The sequence below is a fragment of the Staurois parvus genome, unplaced genomic scaffold (assembly GCF_062004578.1).
Source record: "Staurois parvus isolate SC_StPar_1 unplaced genomic scaffold, SC_StPar_1.0 ptg000684l, whole genome shotgun sequence".
Taxonomy (NCBI): domain Eukaryota; kingdom Metazoa; phylum Chordata; class Amphibia; order Anura; family Ranidae; genus Staurois; species Staurois parvus.
The window spans coordinates 2,508,183-2,532,508 of NW_028318480.1; the positions used below are offsets into that span (position 1 = coordinate 2,508,183).

The window sequence follows — 24,326 nt, forward strand, 5'->3', positions numbered from 1 at the left end:
TCAGCCTTAGCTCTATTGTTAGGAGCAAGGAGATCTGCTCTATTTAGACTGCCCACTTCTCTAATTTCGTTTTCCAAGGTAGTTGCATTGTAGCCTTTTTCTGTAAACCTCTTTTAAGGAATATTGGATTGGGAAATATAATCATCCATCTTATCGCAATTTCTACGTAGACGTAGATATTGCCCCCTCGGAATATTATCCAGCCACCTGGGATGATGGCAACTGTCCTTGGGTATAAAACTGTTTCTATCCGTTGTTTTAAAATAAACTTTTGGTGAAAATTCCTGTACTATCATTAAAAAGTGTTAAATCTAAAAAATGTATCTCATTATAATCATATTGAAAGGTGAGTTTGATGTTCAAATTGTTGTAATTCAAGGTAGTGGAAAAATCTTTTTAGTGTAAATTCATCACCTTCCCAGAGTAACAAAATGTTGTCTATGTAACAACGATAAAACAGTAAATCCGGCCATTCCCTAGAGTATATGAGGTCTTCTTCCCATCTTGCCATAAAGAGGTTAGCTAAACGGCGCAAATTTTGCACCCATGGCTACAAGTAGTACTTGTCACCGAACCAGAAATAGTTGTGGCTCATTGCAAAGTTGAGCAATTCTAGTATAAAATGTTTCTGCGGTATGGGTATGTCCTCTGCTGTGTTGGCTGCTCTTTACAACAATATCAAACATGCTGACGGGTTATCAGCCGCTGAATTTTACCTCGACACAGCAGAGGACATACCCATACCGCAGAAACATTTTATACTAGAATTGCTCAACTTTGCAATGAGCCACAACTATTTCTGGTTCGGTGACAAGTACTGACAAGTAATATCATATACGTATATCATGAAATATAACAAGTATGAACTGCGCTCCAGGGCGCTAAGGACAGTGATGTGGAACAACGTCACAGCTTGACGTTTAAAGTGCATATAGTGACATAAATAATAAAAGTCAATATTTTCTAAAGTCGACAATATAAGGGTGAAAATCCGTGATGGCTGTGAGAATAGATGTAGCTTGCACTAACCAGAAAGCGCAATCTGTTGCGTATTGGAGTAAATTAGGACCAACTCCTGGTCATCTGGATCTGGAAACATGTCGCACAGGGGGTCATCTGCCCAGCAACAACAAGGCAAGTAACACACCATAGGAGGATATCCAGGCTCCAGAGATGCAATCATCAGCCAGCAGGGGGAACCATTCACATAGGTATAGGCCGGGTCACAGGGATTCACCTTAAAGGGGGGGGGGGACTCATAGCAAACAAGCCAGAGAGAAGAGTCTCCAATCGTGTAGTACTTTATTAGCAATTCAGATAAGCATAACGAGGTATTTCAACTCACATCAGGAAAACCAAGATGGCCGCCGGCTGTCCACATGGGCCGTGCGGAGTGACGTCAACACTTTTATATACTTAAATTGTCATACCAATATATATTTGTCAATAACGTGGCTTGGACAGATTTCTACCAGTCGCAGACTGTGTCAAGCCCCTCCGGCCTGTGTCCAAGAATAACAGGGAGGTGAAGCCTCCATCAATCAAGATGTATCCCACTCACATTGTGTTTAGCTACTTAGCAAACATGGAGGAGGAGGAGGGAACCTAAAATATAAATTGTGCGCTGCAATGGAGGAGAAGGGAATTGACTGTAATTTGCCACTATGCATACGCCCACATGTGACTCTTTCGTCATATGGGCTCATCAGACGTGATAGGGAGGACATTCTCAGCGTAGAAACTCAATGAAAACTGAGCACCTGCAGTAGCTGCCAACACTACTTTGCAAAATCCCCAACTGCATTGGGGATATAGACAGAAGGGGGATATAGAAAACAGCAGGATCAACCTTTTTGTTTTGCAGAATCCAGAAAACAAAGCCCATAGTGAATGCGCGAGGATGAACAACACGTATTACAGCATTTACTGATAGTTTTTTATGATGTGGGTTTAATGACTCTTTAACTTTATTTCTATCACAATAAGGCCCCTATGTTATAGCATTTTGCTATGTTAGGTTCACTGAAATTAACCATCAGGGGTCTATCTGACCCCTGATATCTCACTTGCCTTCTACAGAAGCTAATGGCGTGCAAATTGTGCTCCATTAGCTTCCTTCCTAACCACAGTAGTCAGGGAAAGTGACAACTGAACCTGGCAGTGATGTAATGTATGTCTCTTCTGTGCTCATTCTAGCTATGGAGGGAATCGGCAAACAGATATTTGCTGGTTTTCCTCCCCTCTACTCGGGGCACCTACCATGGTTGTCCAGGGCTCACAAGTGGGACAGTGGAGCCAGGAAACATGGCAGGGAGGGGGGGTCATGCACATGCAACCACCTATGGAAGCGATTGGGTCATTGTACAGCCATGCAATTGTTGTCACCTGACAACTGTCAGTTGACTTGTCAGATTTACACACACTGCAGGCTCTGTAGCAGCAGGAAGTGTTTGTAAACTCCCCACTGTTCTGACTTATGCCTTACATAAATGGCAGCAAAATGGTTAGAAGCAGAAAAACAAGACCTATCTACAGGTCTATATGTATTTCAGCATATTTAGCTGTTTGCTCTGAGTTTCATTTTTTAATAGTAAGCATAGAAATGTGAATACCATGAGGTTGATATGCTTAAAGAAGTTGAGAACCTTCACTCAAAAAAATGTGTGAATATTCACTTCAATTATCCTTTCATGTTCTAAGGAGATTATAAGGAATATTCACACATTTTTTTTTCCTTAAAGATTAACTAATTCTTCAGTAAATCAACCTATTTTTGTCTTCTTTCGTAAAAATCACCAAAGTGGCCTTGTAATTGTACAGAAAACTAAAAAATGTTCTTTTGTCTAAAGCTAGAGCTAAATTGTTGTGAAATTCAGAACAAGTTGTGGGAAAAAGAGTTTGTGGCCTATATTAAAATATTCTTTAGAAAATTAAAGCAATTTTGTCTGTTCTTATACTGACTTGTGGTTTTAGCACTGTTATGTGCATCTTCTTTGCCATTTTCCTATATATGTACCATCTTTTGCCACTTGTCTTTGTTTAAAAAGCTGAAAAAATAATAATTTTGCGTGTATTGTTGGTAGTTTTTATTCATCTTTGCTGCAAAGGAGTGTGCTGTATATTTTAGAGTAACAGATATAGCGGTGACCCTAGTGGCAATGCTTGATGGTTCACTTTAACCACATTTTCCATGATGTTTTTCAAGATCAATGGACTAAGGTAGAATGGGTGGTGCTGAGATGAATAGCTAAGAGGCAGAAATTTACCATTGATTAAATCATTTTGCCTTCGCCTCTCTGCCCAAGACAATGATGATCTGCAAAGCCTCTTTCTTTCTAATTCTTCTTCATGCAATTCCACAAACTGGTAGGACAATATTTAGGGAATTATTAGTTTTGAAGTATTTTACTTTAAAATTGTAGGCTATATTGCCATAGTTCTTCTGAATGTCAGATTTTATTTCTTTTTGTTTACCTAAATATTTAGCTATTTTAAATATATTTAATTTGCAGTCAAAACTAATTTTATTTTATAACAAACACATTTTATTACTTTATATTGTATACGGAGTATGTAAACTCATACTAAACAAATGTTTCTCATTTACTAAATAAGTAGGGAAAGTTCATCTACCTTCGTGATTTAAATTAATCTCTATTCACTTCAATCGTTTAATCGTGAAAGACACGATTTTGTTTTGTTTAAATTCCCCTGCATATAATTGGTACTCACAATGAAAATAGTGTAACTGAAATCAGTAAAAATATTTTTCTAAGTGAACATTCTCTTGTATGAATCAACCCCTTTGTTTTGAAGCCTATAAAAAATAAAGTTCCAGATAGGTGCTGTTCCAGATCTGTATCATAAAATTATCTAAAAAAAACATTATTTATTAAAGTTAATCAACTAATGGATTAATTCTGGCATTGACATTCGCATACACCAATATACTTTTTAATATTTTAGTATTAAATTATAAATTCAAACCTTGTGTTAGTTGTGTTAACATAACTATTAAACTTTTTTTTAACCTTTTAATTCTTACTGGCTTAGAGAGGTCACTTAGGAACTAGAAATACAATAGGTGCTTGTGTTTGAATTTTACTATTTTAATATTTTTTAAAAATGTGTAGTTTGGGGGTAAAAATATAAATATATCAAGCAAACTATTACCACTTGTTTTTTCTTTAGATCCTTTCTCCTATTTTTTTGTCAAATATCAGGGATATTTTTATTGTACTGAATATCTCAATTTTGATTTCTAAACATCTTTTAAATGTACAACTATTAATGTTCTGTGACTAAATTATCAAATGGAAACTAGCCTAAAATCCCAATGTTTTTTCACTAGAGAACTGAACATCTATATACCCTGGTTTAACCCTATTTTAGTACTTGTATACTGTTCTGACTTTCAGATCAAATTGCTATATTTTATTTTTGTACAGAAACGGTTAAGTTCGGTGTAAATAAAAAAATTTAAAAATTTAATTTATCATTTCTTTCACTGCTGTTGAATATTTTACATTTTATCTTTTTAATACACTTACACATGCCCTCAGAAAAACAATGCTTTCTTCAATGGAGTGACTTACACATAGTGAATTATTGCTTGTGTGGCTAAGGGAAAATATCTCCATTTAGAAACTGCAATTAAATACCTAACACTAGGGATTTGTTTGGTGTGTAAAAATGTGTTATTGTGTGTTGTTATTATTTCTATATTGCTCCCATCTCCCATGCACTGTATTAGATGTAACAGGGGAGGATATCATACGAGTACATAAAATATTGACTTGTGTAGAAAAATGTGTAGAAAAATGTGGTAATGGGAAACAATAGAAAAAGACTCCCCTCCTCCCCTTCAATTTTATCTATCTCTTCTCACATTACTGTGTGTGCTTTATCATTTTCTTTTATTATATATCTTATATTTGTTTACAGTAAAACTAGCAAACCAGTTGCCAAGAATAGTCACAAATATTTTGTGGGGCTAAAAATGGGGTTTTATTTTAATACATTTTTTAATTGCTATATACCATGGTTTTGCAGAACCTAAAAAAAGATGCAATATAAGCATGTTACATGACATAGATAAAACAAAACAGTTATTATCCTATGATTAATATGCATGAGATTGTATATATGACAAGATGACCAGATTAGATTAGGAAAATTTGCACACGAAACGTTTCCATTTACATTGACATACAAACCTGTACAGGGATATCCCTTTCTGTCATACCTGAATTTAAAGTGTATTTAGTATGATTATTATTATTATACAGGATTTGTTTAACAGCAACAGTTTGTGCAGGGTTTTACAAAATAAATGGTGCAAGATGGTTAGGAGGGCCCTGCTTGTGGGAAAAAAAAATCTAAAAAATTTAAAGCCAGAACTTTTTTTTCCTTTTGGACAGAGTGGGAAGAGTTCAAATAAACCTTCCAAAGGATTCACTTGTTCTAGTAAATACTGTGTGTGAATTTTCCAAACTAGAAAGATACTATATGTTTTTTACTTCCAGATATGTACAGTATATGAGACAAGAAACTGAGAGAAATCTTTCAAATGTTACGTAGACTAAAATAATAATAAAGTTTTAGCTTGTATCTACTATAATCTACATACTGATGATGTTGTTTGAGTATGCATTTTAAGGTGGCAGGAAAAAGATCATTTGCAAAACAGATGTCTGCAGTTAAAGGCTATGTATATCTTTGTTAAAAAAATAATGAATGCACATCTTTTTGAAAGTAAAAAAGTTTGTCTGCTGTGGCAAAGCAACATGTTAAATATTACACCCTAGTTATGGGTATAACATGTTGCTAATGGTGAACCTAATACCCACTCATACCAGTGTACTTAAAGGCAGCCGGTGTTGCTTGATACCCCCCACCCCCATCCCCACTCCTTCATGGGTGTCAAAGGTGGAAAACAAATATTGCCTACAGCAGTTTGACTTTAAAGGACAAATGGAGGATTTCTATAAAAATGCTCCAGCCTCCCTCCCTGATTTCCTAAATACACTAGGCTGTGCTATGTCTCCCACATATACTTACCTCCTCCAATAGCTGTGGCCCCTTGTGCTGTCTGCAGTCCTCTCAGTAAAAATAAATAAATAGACTGTTCACTTTGCAAGGGATTGTTCTCTTAGTGAATGAGATGAAGCTCTGCTGACTTCCATCATCCAATCATGAGCACACAAATATATGACTTTTTTCTGATTTTCTTTGCAAATATTTGGTTTTATTTGCAAAACGAATTTTCACAATGTTCACTAAGATAAGGGAAAATTCCCTTGCAAAATGAACAGCCTATTTGCCTTTAAGGAAATTACCCCTCTGTCTCTGCCCTTTTCATTGTAACACTTGCCCATTTTCTGTCCACATATTGTCACCATTGACCTTTTGTTGCCTGTGCATTTTCAAGGCTGACCTTTGTTGCCCAGGTATTGTTACAATTTCACATATGCTGTCGGAATTTTGTAACAATATTTATTGCCCCAATTATATATGTTTGTCACTACAGTGTGTGTCTGTATATACAGTATATACAGTATGTGTGTATACAGTAGAGAAAATAACATTGTTCAACAAATTTTTATTTTTTGCCAGTTTTGGAAACAAAAGGATCCATTTCTTAATGAATTTCACATTGTGAGTTCAAATATAACAATGAAATTTGTCAATTGGCTCTAGTTTTTCTGTAAACGGAAAGTTTTCTACTATAGGCGTAATGACTACATAATGCACAATAATTATATAGATAGATGTCTTTCCACAAATATAAAGCAAATGATATTGACTACATAACAAAGCCTAAATGGCATAATATATTGCATAGGATTACCAAGAAAAATTATAGCCATAAGCTAAGTTGAATCATTTCAATACTTAGGATTCTCACTAGTTTTGTCTTCAGTTTGTGTCGGTTTTGCTTCTCTTGGCTTTTCTCTTGTATTCGAGGAAAGGGCTATCTCTTACAACTGTCCAGCAATAGTCAGCAAGCATTGATGGGCTCCATTTACCTTGATATCTTCTTTCCATAGCTGCAATGTCTTGATGGAAGCGTACGAACATCACTTGCTAGGAGATTCCACTGTTGTAGTCTTGACCCCAAAAGCTCTGCCTTGTTCTTCGGAAGATCCAGGTCTCTGATAAGATCGCTCAATTCCACTTGTGTAATGAGGTGTGGATCAGTGGGTGTGGATGGAAGAAAGTCTGGATCATGTGAGGTTGACGGTTGATGACTACACGCTTCAGGTTCTTCCTCACTTGACTCAACCACGAAGGATTCTGGTGCTTTAGGAATTGGTAGCCCCTCTCCATGAGGAACTGGACGTATTGCCGATGGAATATTTGGATAGTGCACAGATAACTTTTTCTTCTTATTTAGCCCTTTTACAATTGGAGGCACCATACAAAAGTAACAATTACTAACATGATCTGTTGGCTCTCTCCAAATCATTGGCACAGCGAAAGGCATAGATGCCTTTTTTCCATTCAACCATTGCTCCAGTGCCATCCCACAAGAATTGCAGCATATATGTGGTGCCCAGCTCTTGTCCTGGTCTCCTATCTTGCAGCCAAAATACAAGTTGTAGGCTTTCTTAATCATTCCTGTTATCCTCCTTTTTTGTGAGATAAAAGTTATTTTACCGCAGATATAGCAGAAATTATCTGCTTTATTCACACAAGTTCGAGGCATTACTGAGTAGCCTATATAAGCATAAAACGAAATGTAAAGACGCTGTCAAACTACAATCAGCTACAGATACTGCAGCTTTTATGCAGTGAAGTGATGCAATTAAAGGCTAATATTGCATCATCTCAGTATACATGCAATTTTCTATTGGTCACCAGTATCAATTGCGCAATATGCAGCTGAAGTTGCATCATAATTTTGAATGGCTTACGTCATTAGATGGGTGAATATATCATGGAAACTAGAGCCAATCAACATTTTTTAGGGTCATTTTCGTTTTCAGCACCCCAAAATTATGTAAGATTAGCTAATTTTATGCCCAAAACTTTTTACCTGTTGAACAGTGTAATTATTATTTGATCCCTGGCAGATTTGTAAGTTTGACCACTTACAAATACATGAAGGGTCTAAAATTTTTATCATAGGTGTATTTGAAATGATAGAAACAGAACATCAACCAAAAATCCAGAATAAAACACGATACAACGGTTATAAATTGAGTTGCAGTTCAATGAGTAAAATTAGTATTTGATCCCCGAGCAAAACAGTACGTGGAGAAACCCTTGATTGCAAGCACAGAGGTAAGATGTTTTTTGTAGTTGGTTACCAAGTTTGCACACATCTCAGGAGGAAGTTTGGTCCACTTTTCTTTACAGATCTCTAAATCCTTAAGGTTTCTTGGCTGTCGCTTGGCAACTCGAAGTTTCAAGTCCCTCCATAGACTTTCTATAGGATTAAGGTCTGAAGACTGGCTAGGCCACTCCATGACCTTAATGTGCTTCTTCTTGAGCCACTCCTTTGTTGCCTTGGTGGTATGTTTTAGGTCATTGTCATGCTAGAAGACCCATCCACAACCCATCTTCAGTGTTCTGGCTGAGGGAAAAAGGTTCTTATCCAAGATTTTACAATACATAGCCACTTCAATGCCGCAGAATCGGCCTGTACCTTTTAGCAGAGAAACAGCCCCAAAGCATAATGTTTCCACCTCCGTGTTTGACTGCAGGGATGTTCTTAGGGTCATAGTCAGCGTTTTTCTTCCTCCAAACATGGCAAGTCAGGTTACTGCCAAAGAGCTCAATTTTGGTCTCCTCTGATCACAGCACTTTCTCCCAATCCTTCTCTGAATCATTTAGATGTTCATTGGCAAACTTCAGACAGGGCTGCACATGTGCTTTCTTGAGAAGGGGGCTGCAGGATTTCAATCCATGGCGGTGTATTGTGTTACCAATGGTTTGTTTGGTGACTGTGGTTCCAACTGCGTGAGATCATTCACAAGCTCCTCCCGTGTAGTCCTGGGCTGATTCCTCGCTTTTTTCATGATCATCCTTACCCCATGAGGCAAAATCTTGCATGGAGCTCCAGACCAATGGCAAATGATGGTTATTTTGTATTTCTTCCATTTGCGAATAATCGCTCCAACAGTTGTCTCCTTCTCACCAAGTTTCTTGATGATGGTCTTATAGCCCATTCCAGCCTTGTGCAGGTCCATAATCTTGTCCCTGGTGTCCTTATGTCAGCTCTTTGATCTTGCCCCTTGGTGGTGCCCAATAAAGAGATTCTGTGCACAGGTGTCTTTTATACACATAATGAGTTGTCATTTGGAGCACTTTCATAAATTGACAGGACTAATCTGTGTACCACATGAGCACATAGCCAGTCTGTGGGAGCCAGAATTATTATTGGTTGGTAGGGGATCAAATACTTATTTTACTCACTGAACTGCAACTCAATTTATAACATTTGTATCATGTGTTTTTTTTCTGGATTTGTGGTTGATATTCTGTCTCTATCATTTAAAATACACCTATGATAAAAATTATAGACCATTAATTTTTTCTGTACGTGGGGGCAAACTTACAAAATCTGCAGGGGATCAAATAATTATTTTCCCCACTGTATGTGTGTGTAAGGTATGTATGTGTGTATATATATATATATATATATATATATATATATACTGTATATATATGAAATGTGTGGGTGTGTGTAAAACTGAGATGGGTTTCATGCAGTCTTTATATTAGTGTGTGTTAAAACCATGTTCTTTTTATAGTTTTATGTAAATGTGCTAATTTCTGATTTTAACATTCACCAGTATATTTTATACTTTTGTTTGTTGGTTTTCACCTTTTAAAGGAAACCAGTGTTCAAGGAAGTAAGGGGCTGCTACTGCTGTTCTCATTTTGAACATGCTGGTTGCCAGTCTCTCTGGTTTCAATTGTTTCTGAGTCTGACCTGGAACAAGCATGCAGCAAATAAAGTCAACACTTCCAGATCAGGGATTCAGAAAGTCTTAAAAATATAAAATTATGTGAAAAACTGAAGTGTGTGGTACTAGACATGTTAAGGATGCTTATTTAGTGGGTACCATAGAGTACATCTGCTGTGCCCTTATGCCCTTCCTCTATCTTTATACGGTATGTAGATGTTTGACACTATATTGGCAAATACCCTGCAGAGAAGCTGTGCCTTCGGTCCTGAATTTACTGTCCTCTTTATGTGTTCAAATAAGTGTTTTAGTATAATATTTGGTGCTTGATGCTCAGGCTCTCCTTTGGAGGATAGATGCCAGAAAATATATGGGTTGGTAGACTGTGAACTTCTAAATTGTGTGAAATATTGTGTGGTATGACTGCACTGAGGGGTTAGCTTTTTAGTGAAACTATGGTATCTTTTAATTGTGTGTTATGTCCTATATCTAATGGTAGGTGAAGCCAGATATCCTGATCTGCATCAGAAATACCATGCAAAAAACCCCTTTTGCACTGTGCAAGTTGGTGCAATCCTCTTACAGAGGCTTCTGCTGCAGATGTTTAGAAATGCCATTGGGAATGGAGAGGAGGGCCTTCCTCAATAGTTACTGACTGCACCATTTCCATATATGCATTTTGCACAATGCCATCATGCTACAATTGAATTAAGGGGCTTAGACCCCAATTCTAACTCTAATGTGAATGGAATGTGTAGGGTATTTTTCCGAGTTTACATTTCCTTAAGGTAATTATTTTACTTTGTCTCCAAAATTTCCTTAATGGATTTAACTAGCAAAAGTGTGCCCATTTGTTCATCGGGCTACGGAAGGGTATGATACTGCCATGGTGAAGAACACAGGAGTGCGCATTGGAACAGTGGCAACAAGACTTGAGGCATGTGTTGGTGCAGCGCCAGCAAAGCACAGAGGCGGGCATTGGTGTAGTGGAGATGTGTGAGATAATGGCAGTGAGAGCATGGGGGGAGGTGGGGGCAGATGAAGCTGTGGGCATGGGGTTAGTGTGCAGGCGTAGAGCAGGGGAAGGAGGATGGAGATCAGTTCCCAGTGGTGAATCTGCAGGGCAGTTTTCATGAAGGTGGAGTGGTGAGGAGGTTTTAGGCATGCTGATGAGAAGGGGGTGCAGGCAAAATGGTTTGGGAGAGGTTGCAGGTGCCGTGGTGAGTGGTGCCGTCATGAGCTGTTGCCAGCTTTAACCCAAATACAATCCTTCTTGCCAGCAGCAGAAATAAGGGGCTGCTTTGTAGTCTTAGCTGCCAGACCAATCATTACCACAGCACAGGCACAGCATAAGCCCAGGAATAAGGAGGTGGTGTGAACTGGAGGGTCAGAAATTGAAGGCCATGTCCCATTGCAGTACAGAATCCCCTGCTGCAGGGATCACTCAGGATATGCTTTCTGCTTGGTTTGGCTGTTGTGGATGGTGCTGGTCTACAGTCAAATGTTGCCGCTATAGCCCAGCCATAGGTGTTATTACCTACCTGTCAAAATTTCACTCCCATATATTGGTGCCACTTTGGGTTGTTACCAAGACTCTACAATGCCTCCATAGTGGACCTGGCATTTAGTGACAATGCTGCTGATTTCCTCTAAGCTGCAGCAATCTTTGCAGATATCATAAATCAGCTTCCAGTACATAATGTCTCCCATCACTAATGACCTATTTGTGGTTTCAAAGTGTCTCATGATCTACTTAAGAGCAAAGAAGTTGTTAATGATGGGAGATTTTCTGTGCCAGGGGCTTATTATTGGCATGGGACTGCTTGAAGTTAGAGAAGTTAAGTAGTACTGTCAATAAATGCTGGGCTTGGGTCCCACTTTCTATGTATGTGCGGGATAACTCTATAGGCTTCTAAGGGCCAGGAGACATCTAGATATAAATCTCTGGTTCTAATATACACATACAGGCATCGGAAAGTAGAAAGCACACGTAAACATTGTGGCAGAACACTGGTGGTGCCAGAACTGTCTGAGAATCCAGGGGGAGGATGGGTTAGATCTGTACAGCCTGAACTCTGGAATTCTTTAAGACATTTGCTAAGATCTCAAGCATATAATATAGCAGCTGAAAGTTTCTTAAAACACATGGAGAATACATACTGCCTGCCCCCTCCTTAGTCCTTACAGTTAGCAAGTCTTGCATTAGGCAGCCATTTTATGAAGAATGGGCTGACAATACTTATTGGCATCTACTGTACTTGTGCATTGGGTTGCCATTATTACTGTTGCAATAAAGTGCACATTATTGCAATGCATAGGTCTGAGGAAGACCATAGGACTAACTATATTTTCAAATAGCTTAATCCTAATCATCCATCTGGAGGCAGATGCCTGGAGCTATCAGGTGTGTAGAAGTGAGCCCTGTGTTAAGTGGTTTGGTTTCTGGCCTCCCTTAACTGCCTGTTAAGGAATATAGCCCTGGCTTAACAATCCCCTAGAAGGGGCGGTAACACGTTGGCGTAGTCATACCCCAGCCACTAGGGGAAACTACCTTAAATACTCGCGCTAAATGCTACTTTACCTTCTACTGTCCATTAATAAGCTGGGTAGGAGACCAGACCTTTTAAGTGTTGTCTAACTGCAGAAGAAAACATAGGGTTGTGCTGTGTGGCAGAGTTGTGTAGATTTCATAACTGGATGGACAAAAATGCTAATTTACTGGCAGATAACTACTTTCTTATGCTGTAATGTGTATAGCTGTTCACCTGGAGTTCAGCTTTAAACTAGCTTTATCTAAACATGGTCTAAATTCTATTATTTTTTTGGTTACTCAGTTTGTTAGACAGGGCAGAGCCAGGCCTTGTACATCGGAAAGAGGTTTTATGCTAAAGTATGAAGCCACCACAAACAAAATGAGTATTCGCTATATCTAGGTCATCTTACAGCCTATATTGGTTAGTTGTAGATGCACATAGCACAAGATCTATGAACGTGATAAATATCACCGCACTACCTGCGGTTATTTGCTTGGTCTTTAGAGACCTCAGAGAGAGTAGTTCTCGGCTCAGAAACCATTGATGTGACATGAATAAATCATGAGAGCAGAAGTGCACTTGTTCATGTTCCCTAAAGCGTAGAAGCATCAAAGGTGAACTGCATAGAATGACCAGCCAAAGGCCAGAAATTATTTTTTCGCCCAGTAGTAGCATCCCCATAAAACTATATAAATGGTGGTCTCTCCCAGGCCTAGTGGATGGAAAGAAGGAGGAGCTGGAATCCTCCTATCCCTTCAAATCACTTTTCAGGTCCTTCATTTACTTCCCTCTCTGTCCCTCTTCTCATTTAAGAATTGCTGTGATCTATGGGCCTCCTGGTCTGGTATCAAGCTTCCTTGATGACTTCTCTGCCTGGCTACCTTACTTTCTCTCTTCTGAAATTCCCACAATTATTCTCGGTGACTTAAACATCCCTGTTAATCTTAACACTCCTGCTACTTCTAAATTTCCGAGCCTAACCACTTCTTTTGACCTAAAACAATGAACACATGCTTCTACTTACTTTAATGGTAACTGCCTCGACCTTGTATTCTCCTACCTATGCTCGCCTTACAACCTCACCAACTTTCCTTTTCCTTTCTCTAAACACTCCCCTATTAGCTTCAGTCTCTCCTTGGCTTCCTCCTTGTTTTCTAACTACCGAACAGTTACCCATAGAAACCTTCGCTATCTTAACCCTTCTTTTCTTTTTTCTGCAACAGTGTCAGGGATCCAAGTATGATCAGAGGTGTGTGGACTGACACAGGGAATGGCAGGTTTCAGGAGTGATGTAATAAGAATATAATTTATTAGGAACTACACGAGTATACAACGCACAGTACAAACAAAGCAAAACCTCCAACTAATGTCAGTATGTTCAGGAACACAGACAGGCGTAGTCAGGCTGGAGAGGTAGAGTGGTCAGGCAGGCTGGGTCAGGAACAATCGGGCAGTCAAGGTACAAACGGAACAGGCAGGAGAAAGGTCAGGAATAGCCGGGGTCAGTGCAGACAGAGTTCGATCAGTGTCAGAGTCAAGCAGAGGAAACAGGCAGGCAGTCGACAGGACCAGGTACAGGGGTTTATGGGAAACAACACCAAGGCGCTGATTGCAGGCCTGGTCCTGCTTAAATACACCTCCTGCAATCAGCTTCAGGTGATGGCTTGATTGCAGGAGTGAGATCCTGGCTGCTGAAAGCACCCGCTGGCAAGCACCGGCACTGCAGCCCACACGGCAGATGAGCCCCAGCACCACCAGCGGTGAGTCCATTCCTAACAAACAGATTGTCTCTGACAAAATCTCAGCCCTGTCCTGCCCCAACCTGGCCACTTCTGTCTACAACAGTTCACTGTAATCCAACCTGGACAAATTGGCCCCCCTCACTAAACACAGAATTAGGCCCCAACCGCTACAGCCCTAGCAAACAGAAAATACCATATGCCTCAAAAAACGTAGCCGTGCTCTTGAGAATTTATGGTGTAAGACTAAGACCCAGCAAGACTTCGACCAATATAAATCTGCCCTTCAAAAATAAAATTCCTGTCTCCACACTGCCAAACAGACCTACAGTATTTTATCACTCTCATTAACACCCTCTCCCCTGAACCCCCTGTCAACTCTTTTCTACCTTTAACTCTCTACTTCGTCCTTTATTTCCTCCACCCACTAACTCACTCACTGCCCAGGAGATCACTAATCACTTAAAAAATAAGATTGATACAATTTGTGACGAGATCTCCACTGTACAGATACTGGATCTCCCTCACCCTACACTCCTTGTGCACCTGCGCAATCAGTACTTCCCTTGTTTAATCTGGCTACTATAAAGGAAGTTAGTAAACCTTTTTTCTAAAGCCCACCTTACCACCTGTCCCCTGGACCCTGTTTTCTCGCAAATATGGCCACCCTCTGGCTCTGTCCTTCACTCTTTAACTCATATCCTGCTTCTAACTAGTAAACTGCTTCTTATTTCCTCCATCAGCTGATCCCCCACAGCTATTACCTTTTGTATCACTCAACAATTCCTCTTAGATTGTAAGCTCTAATGAACAGGGCCCTCTGTTTCCTCTTGTACCAAAATGTATTGTAACTGGAATGTCTACCTTCATTTTGTAAAGCGCTGCGCAAACTGTTGACGCTATATACAGTTGTGTTCAAAATAATAGCAGTCAGACATCACTAACCTGATCAATCACTGTTTTTGGTAGAAATTTCCTAGCGGGTGTAGTAGAGTAATAGAAATCCAACAGTCATGACATGCATGCTGCTGATTCTGTGTAATTGAGTCACTAATTGAAAGGGGCATGTTCAAAATAATAGCAGTGTGGAGTTCTATTAGTGAGGTCATTCATTCTTTGAAAAACAGGTGGCAATTATTGCCCTTATTTAAGGAAGGAAGGCAGAAAATGTTGTACATGCTGGTTACAGTGCATTTCTGTCTGAAATTCTGAGGAAAATGGGTCCTTCCAGACATTGTTCAGAAGAATAGTGTACCTTGATTAAAACGTTGATTGGAGAGGGGAAAACATATAAAGAAGTGCAGAAAATGATAGGCTGTTCAGCTAAAATGATCGCAAATGCTTTAAAATGGCAACCAAAACCTGAAAGACGTGGAAGAAAGCGAAAAACTACCATTCGAATGGATAGAAGAATAGCCAAAATGGCAAGGACTCAGCCAACAATCAGCTCCAGGAAGATCAAAGAAGGTCTAAAGTTACCTGTGAGTACTGTTACAATTAGAAGACGCCTATGTGAAGCCAAACTATCTGCAAGAAGCCCCCGCAAAGTCCCACTGTTGAAAAAAAGATGTGCTGAAGAGGTTACAATTTGCCAAAGAGCACATTGACTGGCCTAAAGAGAAATGGCGCAACATTTTGTGGACTTATGAAAGTAAGATTGTTCTTTTTGGGTCTAGTGGCCGGAGACAGTTTGTCAGACGACCCCCAAACACTGAATTCAAGCCACAGTACACTTTGAAGACAGTGAAGTATGGCTGCGCAAGCATCATGATATGGGGATGTTTCTCATACTACGGTGTTGGGCCTATTTAGCGCATACCAGGGATCATGGATCAGTTTGAATACATCAGAATACTTGCAGAGGTCATGCTGCCTTATGTTGAAGAGGAAATACCCTTGAAATGGGTGTTCCAACAAGACAACGACACCAAACACACCAGTAAATGTGCAACATCTTGGTTCCAGACCAACAAGATTGACGTTATGGAGTGGCCAGCCCAATCCCCGGATCTTAATCCAATAGAAAACTTGTGGGGTGACATCAAAAATGCAGTTTCTGAGGCAAAACCAAGAAATAGAGAAGAACTGTGGAATGTAGTCTAATCATCCTCTGCTGGAATACCTGTTCACAGGTGCCAGAAGTTGGTTGACTCCATGCAACACAGATGTACAGCAGTTCTCAGAAACAGTGCTTATACAACTAAATATTAATTAAGTGATTCAAAGGAAAGCAAAATCTTCAAACATTTTTCAGTTTATATAGTGAATGTTTGAGTTTGTAAAGAAGAATACAAACACTGCTATTTTTTTGAACAACACAAATTTGATATATTTTATATGTTTTGATTTGGAATAGAATATGTAGTGTTCCCAATGCATTTTTGTGTATGGAAATAAAAGCTCTTAGAAGGATTTTGAGCTTTATTCACTTTTTTCAACACACTGCTATTATTTTGAACACAACTGTAAATCCTGTATAATAATAATATAAATTAAGTCTGGTTAGATACAGGTAAAGGTAAAAGTCAACTTTTTGTTTGTTTTTTTAATGCTTGCCCCAAGCCCTTTATGAAACTTCTATGACCAGCAGGAGTATGCAACTAAAGACTGTCACACTCTGGTGAGAGCAGCAGCCTCTCTATAGTGGTCTGGCACACCCTCTGCTCAGTCACAGCTATAGCACTGCATTCAGCAGGGAGCATGAAATTTATATTGGTGGCAAGGCAATGGGGCCATATCAGGCCACTGTACAGAGATCAATGCTCTCACACGGAGCTCAATGGTCTTTATCTGCACACTCCTGTCTGCCATAGAAGTTTGTGCTAGGAATGGGGAAGCATTACAAATAATAAAGGTAATCTAACCTGACTTTATTTTTAACATTTATGGGGAAATTACAGCTGGGCATCAAGCAGCCTATTTTGCTTCTGAGCTATGGAACTATAAACCGTTAAGCAGGGCTGAATATATCATTAGACAAGGTAGAACTGTGCCAATAGGCACCAGAGGAAAAAGGGTGGCTTTTCCCTGTAGATCTACAGGTCACTCATAGGTTTCATACTTTCTGGGTCTATGACCTTAGCATAGGGGTTTTGGTTTTGCCACCCAAGATTGTGTGCCTAGAGCAGCCTTTCTCAACCAGGATTCCTCCAAAAGATTCTAGGGGCTCCGTGAGCAATAAGCAACATCTGCGCCTTATAGATGAGTAACCACTAACAACACTGATCTTTTTAGCTATCTGTAAGAGGAAATTGTTCCCAGTTACTACAAATGTAAGGATAATTGTTCCTAGTAACCATTACACTAATGTACTTCGGATACTGTATAGTAAGTGTTAACAGGGGTTCCCTGAGCCCAGAAAGTTATTTCAAGGGTTCTCTCGTGATAAAAACTTTGAGAAAGGCTGGTTTAGAGACTCCAGTGATGGACATCTGGTCCTGCATGTTAGCAAGAATGGTATCCTGAAGCCTTTAGATTATAATAAATTCTACAAATAACAGGTATCGATGTTTCCTGTACCACTTCCTGCCTCTCCCCCCACCAATTCTTTTTTTTTTTATGCTTTTCCCCCCTCCCTTTTCCTGTCTCCTTCCTTTATTGTCCACTACCAATATCGTAACCTTCTCCTCGCAATTTAAAACAAACACTGAATGCTTGTAAAGTTTTGGATCTGTTATGGCTCTTGCATATCTCACCAAGGAATAAGGAGGTTTCTCCTCTCACCTACAGTGCGTGGTGACCCTTACATCACTTCTGAAATTGAGTCTTGCTTTTTTTTTTTCTTCAAACCCCATACTGTGCCTTATCTTTATAGAGGTGGTCTTCTCCACTTGTATGTACATGCTCTTGTGTGATTATAAATAAAGAATTTAAAAACATCTGTCAAACTGAGGCGGTAATACAGTATAAAGTGATATAACAAGGCCTTTTTCAGATTAGGGCATGGTTGACAAACATTTTATTCCTTATTTCATTGTATTGATGTTGAAATTACATTGATTTTACTTGATTGTTTCTATTTAGCAATTAAATTTGAACTCTAGGCAGAGATACAAGTCACAAATTAATGCAAATCTATATTTATTATTACATCAATAAATGTATTTTCTTTTTATGTAAACAGTGTATCTGAATTTGACTTGGTATCCTCCCCTTGCAATTCCCTGCATGGCAGATCTGAGACTGGGAGAGGGAGGAGCAGAACAAAGTGCCAGTCAGTTGTGCTACAGAGGTCATATGCTAACAAGAACATACTAATAGGAGGGAGCAGAGTGATAGAGAGAGATGAGGTCATCAGTCACTGTCCAATCACAGTCTGGGGGAGGGACAAGACCAGTTAATATTACTTAACTTCACCAGGTCTTCTGCCCTTGCTTTGTGACAGGGCTGTATGAATTATAGAAATAGATTAAAAGAAATACAAATCATTTGGCAGGTAAAATAGACAGCACATACAGTATGTATTTCATATATGTACTAAGCAGTTTGCCTGCAATACAGCTTTCATTTAAAGAATTCCTGGTGGTCTGGGCTTTAAAGCAGTATTAAACCCAAAAGCAAACATATATTATATTGCAGCTTACCAGCTTTCTAGTATCACGAGCTGCCACTTTCCAAGGTCAAGTGATTACTAGAATATAAAAAGCTGTAGGGTGTCCTGGAACACCACAGCAATGTCTGAAGGAAAATAGAATGAAATAATGAGCAGGAAGGATACATTTACACTCTGTACTGTAGCTTAAGGCTTCATTTTTATTTTTGACTGGAGTGTGCAAATTGAGAAAAAAAAAAAGTCTTAAAAGACACATGGGCCCTATTTATAGAGATGTTAAAGTGCTACTAAAACCACCGCAGTAAAATCAGTCTGTATTTGCAGTAAAGCATGCTTGTTACTTACTCACTGTGGAACCTAAGGTGTTAAAGAATGTGTGATCCTGTCTTCTCTGATCCTCCCCTTCTTCTAATGTCCCCAATCCATCTGCTGATAGCACAGAACCTTGGGCGCAAGCTGCACATGCTCAGTTTGGTTTGTATTGGTAGAGAGTTTTTTTTTTCTTGGGATAGTGCATGTGATCAGCACAGGGCCAATCAGTACTGCCCAGACAGGTGGTCAAGGGTCCTGCAGCCTCATAGGACAATCAGGGGAGAATGAAAACTCCTCCTACATGCTGTAGCCAGTGCTCTGCTGGACACTGATAAAAGTCACAAGAATGCTATAGACTGCTGATGAGAAAAGGTATTTAGCAGTTTATGTTTACTAAAATAATTGCACTTCCATGTTCTGTGTACTGTGGGAGATATAGTGAATGCAGGATCATGGGTTATAGTAACACTTCAATGTGCCTTTCGAGAAGCATTCACTGGGCGTGAATGAATTATTGTCATTTAAAGCACATGCACCAGGTAGAAGTAACTGCAGTGAGTGTCCCGAGACTGTCAGAATAACTGCTTTATAAATAATTACAACAGAAAAAGAACTAGGGACTTTCTGGCAGCCAAAATAACAAAGTCAACAAGTGAATATAAAAAAATCTTTCCAGATTTAACACATCATATAAAAACATCCTGTAAAAGAATCACATATGATGAATAATACAATATTCTTTTTTTGGCATACTAAGATCACATATACAGTATTTGTATTATGCTGAGTGTCCAGTTTCAGAGGTAAAAGATTGCGATTGTTAGATGCATGTTTAGGACAAAGACAGCTTAGTTCAATTTGGTAGTAGAATGTGCAATGAATTTGTATGAACTGCATTAACCCATCATTTATTTTTCACTTTTCCTTTCAGTAGATAGCAAGACAATTATCAACGTCACACAACAGGAGCTCATTACAGCTGAAGCTGGACAGTCAGTGAACATCACTTGCACCTTTTTCTATGATTCACCCTCTTTTACTGCAAAATGGACTCGAGGCTGCAATCACAGCGTGTTTCTTACTGATCAAACATGTTACAATGATAGAATTATTACCTCTGATACCTGTAAAACAAATAACTCGCACTATAAGAGATGTCCCACACTGACCATTGTCAATGTGACAGAGAATGACTCAGGAACCTACTGCTGTTATATACAGACTGTTCGTGGGCAAGAGGGAAAAGGACCTGGAACCATGTTGAAGGTCACACCAAGAACAAACATAGCAGGTATTTTGTGTCTAGTAACATAGCTGTGTTCCTATCCTTTTACTATGAAAACTTTCATGTCCTTCTTGTGTACCAAACCATTAATGTTACCTGCAATTTTAGCCACCTTTATGTTTCCTGCAATTCACTCACCTTGAGTCAGTCCTGACAGTGTGGCTATACTAATTTGGCTTTTAGGCCCATCCACAACCCCCTCCAAGTTTTATAGTTACATGTTCTCATTCCACCAAGATTTTGTTCTGTGTGCTTTGTGCTGCCCATCTTCTTCTTCAAATTTTTCACTATTGGGTCTTCCTTCTTCTGCGCCTGTCCACCGCAATCTCCTCTTATTACTATTGAGAGTTCATAGTCTTCTTATCCTGACAGACTACAAGCTCTCTATCTGTGTGACCTACGCACATAAATCACATGGTCTCTTGACCACCAGGAGTATTGTAGATGTTTCATGACACCAAAGATATATAATATTTATTTCATTGGGACTTTTCTGGTGCCAAGAATTAATGACATATTTTCCCATATAATATTGGAGGTGTGACAATTTAATTCCTGGAATGGCCATGGAGTAGCACTATGGTGGAGCCACACAGCCATTCACACTTGAGCATGTTCTGACATGTTCTAACTTGTACTTGCCTCTGTCAGAGACCAGTTGACTCAGTCTTTACGGAGTAGGAGTAAAAATAACACGTGTGTCCGTTGTGCTGTTGGTGGCAAATGAGTGACAGGAATCTGGAGCAGCGGATTAACATCAAATTTTGTGTGAAGATTGTCAAAAGTACGAGTGAAATTTTATCTCTGTTACATCAGGCTTATGATGAATATTCCATGAAGAAATTAGGTGTTTTTAAATGGTATTGGTGGTTTAAGGAGGGCCAGGAAAATGTCCACAATGGACAGTCAAAAATGTTCAGACCAATGATTGAGAGTGCGAATGATGGCAGAAGGATTGAACATGAACAGGGAAACAGTGCAGCAGATTAAAATGGAGGAATAAGAAGGATTTCCACAAAAATGGTGCCTCAAGTGGCAAAGCGTGGGAAAGGCCACAGGGGCAGTTGCTGTGGGCATAAAGTCATCAGAGGGCTTCTCCTGGTGCAGCCAGTGTTTAAGCAGCAGCCTTGCGGTGATGACATTATAGCAGTGGGCCGCATCGTCAGAACTTCCATTCCAAAGGGTGGAGGTGGGCGGGGGGGGGGGGAATATGATGAAAGCCTTCTCACTTTCTCTTGAGAGGCTTCACTGGATCAGGCAATGGCTTGGACATGGTAAATGGACTGTCTCTGCACAGACAACAATGATCAGGCATAGGGCAATAATGGAGGAGATTGTCAGAGCTGTGTCCTGAGAATGAGGATGTGGTGGAGGAGGAGAAGCCAATGCTGTCATCTCCCTGATTCATGCACACATCCATAGACATACACTTTGAGTCACCCTCTGGCTTTCTGCCTGTACTGCACTGTATGTGTCTGACACGTGAACTATGTGAGCAATTCCTCAGTGTCACTGTACCAAATCCAAACCTTTTTTCATTCATATACTCAGGGGCAGACTGACAACTCATAGGGCCCCCGGGCAATAGGGGATCATGGGGCCCCTCTGTCCTCACCCACACTCAAACCACACCCAAAAAAGCCTATGAAAGGTACCAGGGACATCTTATGGGGCCCCCTTACTGACCCCGGGCCCTCGGGCAGTGCCCGAGTTTCCGAATGGTCAGTCCATCCCTGCATATACTTGTTCTCAGTCAATGAGGACTAACTACATCTTATATATTCTGGTGGAAGGGATTTACCGAGTGCTAATGATTTATGAGTTAGGGGGAAAAATGCTTTCCTTGTCCTGCCACACATTTAATATCTCACATATTTACTTACAGTAATTGCTATCAGGGTGTAAACCCTAAATCATTTTCCCCATATAGATACATTAATATTCTCTTTTTACGCATTTCACAATTAGCTTCTTCAGAATCAGATACAGATGCAACATATTAATGTACCATATTTATGCATACAGTATGTGTGAAAATGTTCAAACTTGTTTACATCATTTGCGTTATTGAGATATTACATGCATTTCACACCATAAGGGTCCTTTCACACGGGCGTTCTGTTTTTTTCATCAGTTCAGCCATGTTTTTTCCAAGAAAAAATGGATCAGTTCACATCAGTTTTTCATCAATTTACATCAGTTTACATCCTTTTCATCAGTTTACACTCTTTTTTCATCTGTTTACATGTTTTTTTTTACATCCTTTACCAATGCAAAAATGGACCATATGTCCATTTACATCTATTTACATCCATTTTCATCTGTATACATCCATTTTCATCTGTTTACATCCATTTTTGGTCTGTTTACAAACGTTTTCTTGTTCTTCTTCTTTTTTTTACGGAAGAAAAATAGGGTTTTTTTCCATTCCAAAAACCGGATGTCAACGAATGTGGACATTAACAGATGCAAACACATCATCCGTTTACATCCGCTAGTCCATAGAAATACGTGGGTGTCCGTTTTTTCAACCGTAAGCGGACAGATGAAGATACGGAACGCCTGTGTAAAAAAAAGCCTAAGGGGCAGGGAAAAGCATATCCAAATCGACACAAGAGTACCTTTTCTTAGACCACTAATACAATGAAATGCTCAAATTTTCGAAATATAAGAGGTATTTAGCACCCAACTTGTTTCAATGGCACAGCTGGTACTGTGTGGGTGTCTGTGTGTGTACATATACTGTATACAGTGATACACTGTTACTTTCCAATAATCCAATTAATTCCATTACAACCAAAATTAAAATTATTAACATCTATTAATACTGTGTTACCTGTAAGCAATATTGTGCAACTCTTCTAATCACAAAGCAGAGTTTGCATATGTAATGAACAAATATGGCTGTCCCCATGTATATATGTAGCACTGCTCCTGAAGGAGCAGCTTGGTAACCTGGGTTCTCTGTTCTGCTCATCGACTTGGATAACTCTCTCAGCCACTCTGACACACCTAGGTAAATGGAAATGACTGCAAACACATAGAGTCACAAGATATCTTTGGCTTGGTAAACAAGCTAATACTGGGAAATTAACAAAAGACCATTTAATGGTAAAGGAACTCAATGTATTAATGAATTATAGAGGTCTGAGCATTAATGCACATACAGGATGTAGGTTTTAAATATAATCTGCTACACCAGTGGTTCTCAACCTGTGGGTCGCGACCCCTTTGGGGGTCGAATGACCCTTTCACAGGGGTCGCCTAAGACCATCAGGAAAACACATATTTCCGATGTGTAATGAGCAGCTACTGTGTAGAAAGCAGCTACTGTGTTGAAAGCAGCAGTATTGGAGGTAAAACGACACTTCATGAATTATAATTACTGGGTAAATAATTTTATGGTTGGGGGTCACCACAACATGAGGAACTGTATTAAAGGGTCGCAGCATTAGGAAGGTTGAGAACCACTGTGCTACACCATAAAGTCACTATGACAGAACTACTTAGAATGGAGTTCTCTACCATTACACTGTTGTTAACACTTGAACTAGTGAAAAGTGGCACTACAGGTGGAAAGTTTTTTTTTTACCTTCATGCATTTTATTCATGAAGGTAAAAAACCTTCAGTGTGTAGTTCCCCCCTTAGCTCCTCCTTATACTCACCTGAGACCGATCCTGATCCAGCAATGTGCATGAGAGCAGCAGCTTTCCCGGAATTTTCTCTCCTCATTGGCTGAGACAGTGTCAAGGTCCTACCTTTTTCCTGTGGTTATGTTGCTTCATGTGCTGGTGTCCATCTTGGATTCTGCTGTGCATGATGGGAGCCCTTTTATGCCTTCAGGTTTCTGTGGTCCATCCTCCAGAGGGGTGTGGCTGATGACATATAAGCCTGTGGCCCGCACATGCTCTTTGCACTTGTGTCTTGTGTCTTTGTGTTGCTGTTACTCTGTTCTGACTCTCGTGACTCTCCTGGTATCTGATTCGGCT

At 39.6% G+C, this 24,326-nt stretch overlaps 1 protein-coding gene across 1 annotated transcript in view; it reads left to right on the top strand.

Annotated features, from left to right (window-relative positions):
• Window positions 1–776: 776 nt before the first annotated feature.
• The window catches only part of LOC149447500 (uncharacterized), a 39,877-nt gene continuing 16,327 nt past the window's right edge, over window positions 777–24,326 (top strand). The window contains exons 1-2 of the mRNA XM_089652522.1: window positions 777–3,366; window positions 19,983–20,342. Of these exons, the coding sequence (XP_089508648.1) occupies window positions 3,309–3,366; window positions 19,983–20,342 (418 nt within the window). The 5' untranslated portion in view covers window positions 777–3,308. The remainder of the gene's footprint in view (window positions 3,367–19,982; window positions 20,343–24,326) is intronic.